Raw genomic sequence first — 7,235 nt, 5'->3', positions numbered from 1 at the left:
TTAATGCTATTTTAGAAAATAGACTTTATATCCTAATTTACTGAGGAAAAAAATCCTTATGTGTGCATATATTAAAGGATTAAAGATAGATGGATTCAGTGGTACTCTTTAAAAGTAAAAATTAGTCCATGTTTAAATGTATTATATGTATTGCACTCGTGTTTGCAGTCAGGACAGGATGATAATCCACTTGAAGAAAGAGAAAGAATGTGAAAGCGAGTAGAAGGAAATTGAGATATACACAATGAAACCAAGCAGTTCAACAGTTTCATTCTACTTCTCTTTATTTGAAGCTGAATTCTGACAGAATTACCAGGTGTCTCCAGTCCTATTCTAGTCATTTTACGTTCTACGTCCAATTTTTTAAACGACATAACTTCAGGCTGAAACCTCAAAATATTTCATAATTCTTAAAGTGACTGCAACCACAATATGAAAGAATGGACAGCAATTTTAGGCACTCGTGAAAAATATTCGACACAATCATGTAAATTTCTAATACAGTATATAATAAAAAAAAGAGGAGAAACCATTTAAAATAAAGTACTTGACTATCATTCAACTCTTTATTCCATCAACATAGTTATCAAAAACATCAGTGATGGTGGGATTTAATTGATTTAAAAAAATGAAGTAAATAAAGAAACTCAATTTACAGATTAAAAACCTTACTGGAATTTGAGTACATATTTGGCCTATTACAATAAAATCTACATTTTCTTAATCTGCTACATTAGAATAATGACTCATTCATCTGAAGTCCAACAAAATACAATATTAGTTTGACGGAAAGATGAGTTTTGCAGCCCGAAAAGCAAACAAGGACCTTCACTTACTTCTTGAATGAGGAAGCTGTTCATTTGGACGTCAGTGCCAGACTCTGTAGGAATATGTCTGATATTTAGTTGACATGGAAAAGTTCAAAAACAACCGAATATCAAACATATCACACAGCGTCGAGCTGATCGGAACCTCGGTGCTATGCTCTGGTGACCTAAAAAATTGGGGAAGACAGAATACAGAAAATGTGAAAACGAGATGACACAATAACACATACAACAACATAAACCCCTGTAAACAGGGAGCAGGAAAATTGTCCAACTGAGCATGCTATTTGCTTTAAGAAAGAAATATGAATTCCCCCCCATGCTAGGCATCAAAAATCAACACACGCACACGCCAATATGAGACTTACCGAAAGCTCTGGTTCACTCCAAAACCAAAAGTCATACTCGATGAGCATTAACTGTCAAAAATAAGTGTATGTGCAGAGTGGGGCAGTATTTATATACAGTGGCCCGTCAATTTGAGTGACACTCGTTTTGGCGACATGCACATTCACACACATTTGGTGCTGCTTGTAATTAGGCCTGTATTGATCCAGGCCTGCAGCCTTTCCTCCCCGCATTAGCCTGATCAATAGACATGATGTTCATCCCACTGTGATCACACCCTTACACAAACCCACGCATACAAAAACCATTACAGCTGCACAGTCGAAACACTTTCAGTTGGTCCCCCGTAGGATTTATGTATAGGACACGGACGTTGAGTTTTGATGATATTTCATCTTCATCAGTTACAAGAACTCTTTCAAATTAATAAATACTTTTTTTTAAATCGCATTTATATCCAGTATAAAGGTTTTATATTGTGATAAAGTCATTCAATTCAATGTGATTCAAAACACAAATGACACAATTCTATAAGGAATGTAATAAAACAAAACCTAATTTAATGATTTTAATATGTGTGTGTGTATAAATATATATATATATATATATATATATATATATATATATATATATATATATATATATATATATATATATATATATATATATATATATATATATATATATATATATATATATATATATATATATATATATATATATATATATATATATATATATATATATATATATATATATATACGTACACACACACACATATATTAAAAATCATTAAATTAGGTTGTTTTTAAAAATCCAAATGTCTGAAATGTTTGCACAAAAAAATGGCCCAAAATGTTTTATAACTGGTTTATGTAAACATAACTGATATGATATTTGTTCATAATATTGTATTTATTTAATAAAAGGCGCTAAATGGAATAATTTCAGCATATATTGTAATGTTATCCAAACAATCAATATTGTATCTTAAAAAAATGTCCAGACCACTCCCATAAAATCAGTCATCAATTTATATGCAGTAAGTTTGAACAACATACATAGTGAAAACTACAAGGTATACATACATAGTGACAACTTATCAAGGTATTTGATCACATTTTCGCACAGTGCTTACATCATAGCACGGCAAGACTTTGTCCCGGAAGTGACTTCAAAATACCTGATAAAAGGTGTGTCTTTAAAATAGATACAAAATAGACCATAAAAGTCTGTCTTTATGATCAGCGGCTCAGGTTGACCAAGGCATTTTGACTTAGCAACCACAGGCACTTCCATTTTTTTCTGTCCCCACTCTTGCAATGACCTTGTGGAGCCTATTGGGGCGGAATGACAGCACTTTGATTGCCTATTTCAGACCCCGAGGCCACTTTTTAACACAACCACTCAAACAGATGTGACGAGTACAGAGGGGCAATGTCAAATAAGAATGAAAGGTTAAATGACTAAAAGCAATAAAAAGTCAAAGTCAAAATAGCTTTAAGCACATCTGGTGCTACTATATTTGTTTTCTTTATTTTGGCTATTTCCCCTTTGTTCTGTAGTTCTCTATTCGACCACATATGACATTATTGATCATTTAATAACTAATCTTAATACAATACCCCAAGCCCAGTTAAATTACGTTTAATGTCACAAATGCTTCTGAATGGTTACAAACTAGTGCAACAGCAAAAATATAAAATAGGTTAAAAAATATGAAAAAGGGCATTTAGGGGAGCCTCAACACGCAGCATATTGAATGATTTTATAATTATCCGAGAGGCACCTATATTTTTTCTTCAGTAAAACATTCAAACAGAAAAAGTGTGATAACAATCAAGACACAAACACACGTTTTTTCTTTTTTAAAAGTCTAATTGCTGTTTCCCGTAAGTCATTTTGCTTTACCATTGTGTATAATCTACTTTGCGCTCTGTATTACGAGCCATGACGACACAAAAGATTTTTACGTGAAAAGGTTCATACTTACAATACTGGTCAAACAGGTTGGGAAAAAAACAATCACCCACACGAATCTAGAGCAAGCATTTTGTTCAAACATCCAGTTCATATTAGCAACAAGCAGTCAGATGTTGACAGACTAATATACGTATTTATCCCACAAAAATAAATAACATGATGAAAGTGAATAGCAATATCCAAGCGGGGTGCAACATTGGCAGAAAATAATGCTAAAGTCGGAATGTTTCACATTATTTCTGTGAAGTGCCTAAACAATTTGACTCGTCCTTCTTTAGAATCCTCTGCTTTGTGCAACTCGAGCTCAATGTCAATGACCCTTCACTCCTTTTTTAGGGGCTTTAGCTTTTGGCTTCTGTGGTTTTGGGGCTTCTACCTTTGGAGCATTTGCTTTTGGCTCGTCTGGTTCGGCAGCTTTTTCCTTTGGCTCCTTGGGTTTTGGGGCCTCGGTCTTTGGCTTCTCGGGTTTTGGGGCCACTGCCTTGGGTTCCGCTTCCATTTGTGCTTCTGTGTTACTGCTACACAATTTACTGCAAAGATGAGTAACAAAGTAGAGATTAGAATTCAAAGCTCATTTCACAAGGCATGGTTATGGCGTCTATGTTTAGAACAAATATTATGTCCGTTGACGAATGCATACTTTGCTGCTGAATCAACTCCAGTCTTCAAAAAAGCACATACTGCACTTGGCATCTCTAGTTCGGTGTCCAGTGATTTCAGTTTGGCAATCCATGAGGACATTTCTTTATTTGCTTCATCTGTAATTGACATGAGGAACTTTCAGCCAAGCAAAAGCACTTTTTTTGCTTTCTGTGTGGACGGGGTTAAAAAAAACATCTTAAGTTTCACTTTTAAGAGGGAGTATCAAGTCACAATAGACAGGTTGGCATCTGTGTGAAAGGGTACAAACAAGGGTAATAACGAAATACAGTTGTTAACATCTAAAACTTGTTTTCTCTGTTTAAAAAAACTAAAATAAATAGGATGTTGCTTTTAGTACTTATCTGACTCCGAGGATGCAAATGTATGTCACTGGGTTAAAGTTCACATTTGTGGCAACCTCTGTCCATATTGGCGTTTTATGTTAAAAGCAAAAGGTAAATAAATGACACATTGACTTACATTGTCTAATATGTAGCTTGGATTAGGGCTTGGTGATATGGCTAAAAGAAATATCTCAATATATATATATATTTTTATATTGTTATATCTTGACACTTTTGTTTTTAAACTTGGTTTTTATGTTGTTTTTGTAGTGTTGTACAGTGGTGTATGTCATTATATATTAGGTTTAAACTAGCAAGTACAATGTGAGCAATCTGCTTTTTAATTTCAGTTTAGTTCTCTAGTTTACCTCAAATGGAATGCTTAAAACTATTAACATCTAATTTCATCTCATCTCATCTTTTTGAGACCTGTTAAAAATATGCAAAAGTAAGAGTAAAGAGTTTGCATCTGCATAAACTTCATCACTGATATCAATCTAAATCTGTTTGTGGTCTTTAATCTTAAATGTTAAAATTGACCAGCACTAGTTCAGATGCATCTATTTTTGTATGAGGCGATGCAAACAATGTATTTTCTTGTAATTGTAACATATCCCAAAATATAAAATATGCTTTCATAGCTCATACAAGCTATTGGAAAATTGTTGATAGTTATACTAAGAGAGGCCTGTCTGAAGAGTGGTTAACACGCCGGCCTCACAGTTCTGGGATCGATGGTTTAATGCCCAGTGTGGAGTTTGCCTGCTCATCCCAGGCTTACGTCGGATTTCTCGGGGTACTCCGGTTTCCTCCCACTTAATTAGTTCTTCAAACTCGTAGGAAAACAAGTCAAAACATCTGCTACTTTTCCCTATGTAATAAGTTACACAGTGTTCGTCTTATCATGCAACTGATAGCCATGCAGCTTAACAAGAAAGAAGCTAAAAGTATTATTACTCCTTTCATCAGCCCACATACACGAGAAGCACATCCCAAAAGTGTGAATGCTCAATAATTCTGTAAATAATTCTGAAAGTAATTAACCTAATTATTCATCCCTTAAATATCTTTTTAAACCAGACTCTAAGTAGTAATGCCTGGAAGATACCAACCATCATAAATAACAGGTGAGTAGCCATTTTAGCTCACCAAGCAGAAGAAGAGAAACCATAAGAATAACAAAGCAGGTGTGACCCTGAGCCCTTCCTCTGGGTGGTCTAAAAATAGCAAATGTTATGAGATTCACAAAGTCAAAAATGTCACAAAATGGGTAGTAGGAAAATAAGTTTAAATACAAGCCTGTTTTGGTAATAATTGATTGTGTAATAAAGCGAACAATATGGGGTAACTTACCCTAACCAAAATGATTAAAGTTGTGGCAATGTGCATTTTTTTCCGTTTGCATTAGGGCACCATGAATAAGGCGATATTAGGGCATTATTAAGAAATATAGTGAAGATCTTGTTACACAACTTAAAACTTAATGTATTTACCTCGGAGATTATTGAGGTCTGCTTGTAGCGTGGCCATGCCATCTTTCAATGTTTTCTGCAGCAAAGAGAAAAGAAAGTCAGCAACATATTTGTCAAGATCTTGATCTGTTGCATTGAAACACGCCCTTGCAAGATCTACAGTAAAATTTTGTGAAGATCCTTCTTGAGAACAAGAACAAAAGCTGCATTGTCAACATATCATTCTTTTACGTGATGATCATCATTACAAATTGTATAGCCAGGCAAGTTTTTGCTTTTCAGAAAATATTCTCTTATTAGCTTATTAATATTCTATAGTTATGTATACTAGAGTCTTGGGGGTGCTGGAGCCGATCCCAGCTGACTTTGGGCCAGACACGGGGGACAACACCCTGAATTGGTGGCCAACCAATCACAGGGGACGAGGTTACGGACAACCATTCACGCTCAGACTCATACCTAGGGGCAATTTAGAGTGTCCAATTAGCCAACCCGGCATATTTTTGGAATGTGGGGGGAAAACCCGGAGTACCCCGAGAAAACCCACATCGGCCAGGGTAGAACATACATACTCCAAACAGGTGGACCGACCTTTTAAATATTCCTTTTCTATAATATGAATACATGTAATAAAATCCTCATGAAAGTTAAAATTATTATGATTTAAAAACAAACTCAAGACAGGGGAGTGGGGGGGGGGGTGTCATAATTGGTTGGACGTCTAGTGCCGTCAGTGGCATCCAAGGGGTTAAATAAGTGTCCTGTCCAGATCGAAAGAAAATAATAGTGATCATTGGTGCAGGAGACCAACTATAAGGACCAAAAAGGACATTCTTACCACGGATCCTTGGCAAGCTACCAGTTCTTTCTTCTTCTTCTGCGCTTTCTGCACACTCGTCTGGACATCTGCCTTGAGAGTTTTCTCTTCCTTTTCGCCGCTGTCGATCTTGTTCCCCAGGCTAATCTTTTGCGTTTGCAACTCTCCCAATACGTTGTTGTTGACTTTCACTTTCATGCCCTCGAATTTATACAGTTTGTCGACTTTCTCGTGCTCGAATCTTCGGCTTTTAATGACCACCACCAACACCACAGTCAAGGCTAAGGTCAGCGGCAGCAACAGTTGAAACTTCATTGTATTCCCCGGAGCGTCAAGAACGTTCTAAAGAACCGGCATAGTACCGTAAATTTTGCTTTACCCCGCGTCGCAGCTCAATAAAATCGTGGCTATTTCCCGTATCGTTTTTTTATTAAACTTACCACAAATGTAAGGACGGAACCTGAAATAACGCGACGATGACGCACCTGTGTCTTTCCCTTTATAAATCTCCCGTCGTGCCGTAAACACGCCCGGATCTGCCGTAAAACGCTATTCACCTGTATGTATACCTGCCAATTCTTTCTTGATTAAGTTATTTAGATGGAAAAACGGTAGTTATGCTTCAAAATGCTTATTTATTACTCCTTTTATTGGTTGTTTCTTTGTTTGTTTGTTATTATTTGTGAACTTACCTGCTGTGTATAAGTACAGCAATTCATCTGTAACAACACATGCTTTATGCTGAATCCTAGTTTGTCAAGCAACAATGATTATATGTTGAATATGAAGATATATGTTGAAT

At 35.7% G+C, this 7,235-nt stretch overlaps 1 protein-coding gene and 1 long non-coding RNA gene across 2 annotated transcripts; both read right to left on the bottom strand.

Annotated features, from left to right (window-relative positions):
• Positions 1-544: 544 nt before the first annotated feature.
• Positions 545-1,309, bottom strand: LOC144199516 (uncharacterized). The gene is made up of 2 exons (XR_013326928.1): positions 1,196-1,309; positions 545-994 (listed from the first exon to the last, which is right to left on the bottom strand). It is a non-coding gene; the product is annotated as an uncharacterized LOC144199516 (long non-coding RNA).
• An 886-nt stretch (positions 1,310-2,195) lies between these two features.
• On the bottom strand, positions 2,196-6,957 carry LOC144199657 (uncharacterized). The gene is made up of 4 exons (XM_077721468.1): positions 6,455-6,957; positions 5,638-5,692; positions 3,799-3,916; positions 2,196-3,688 (listed from the first exon to the last, which is right to left on the bottom strand). The coding sequence occupies exons 1-4, from the start codon at positions 6,746-6,748 to the stop codon at positions 3,469-3,471; spliced, it is 687 nt and encodes a 228-aa protein (XP_077577594.1). The 5' UTR covers positions 6,749-6,957; the 3' UTR covers positions 2,196-3,468.
• Between the last annotated feature and the right edge of the window lie 278 nt (positions 6,958-7,235).

The sequence above is a fragment of the Stigmatopora nigra genome, chromosome 7, assembly GCF_051989575.1.
Source record: "Stigmatopora nigra isolate UIUO_SnigA chromosome 7, RoL_Snig_1.1, whole genome shotgun sequence".
In the NCBI taxonomy this organism is placed as follows: domain Eukaryota; kingdom Metazoa; phylum Chordata; class Actinopteri; order Syngnathiformes; family Syngnathidae; genus Stigmatopora; species Stigmatopora nigra.
The sequence above is the reverse complement of the archived record's forward strand: the minus strand, read 5'-3'. Positions and strand labels throughout refer to the sequence as shown.

What these genes read in the sequence shown, in the direction of transcription:
- LOC144199657 (XM_077721468.1), bottom strand. Translation starts at nt 6,748, where the DNA reads ATGAAGTTTCAACTGTTGCTGCCGCTGACCTTAGCCTTGACTGTGGTG. An exon ending in AGACCTCAATAATCTCCGAG is followed by an intron (nt 3,917 to 5,637) that starts GTAAATACATTA and finishes TGTCAATTACAG; the next exon opens with ATGAAGCAAATAAAGAAATG. An exon ending in GGAGTTGATTCAGCAGCAAA is followed by an intron (nt 3,689 to 3,798) that starts GTATGCATTCGT and finishes TCATCTTTGCAG; the next exon opens with TAAATTGTGTAGCAGTAACA.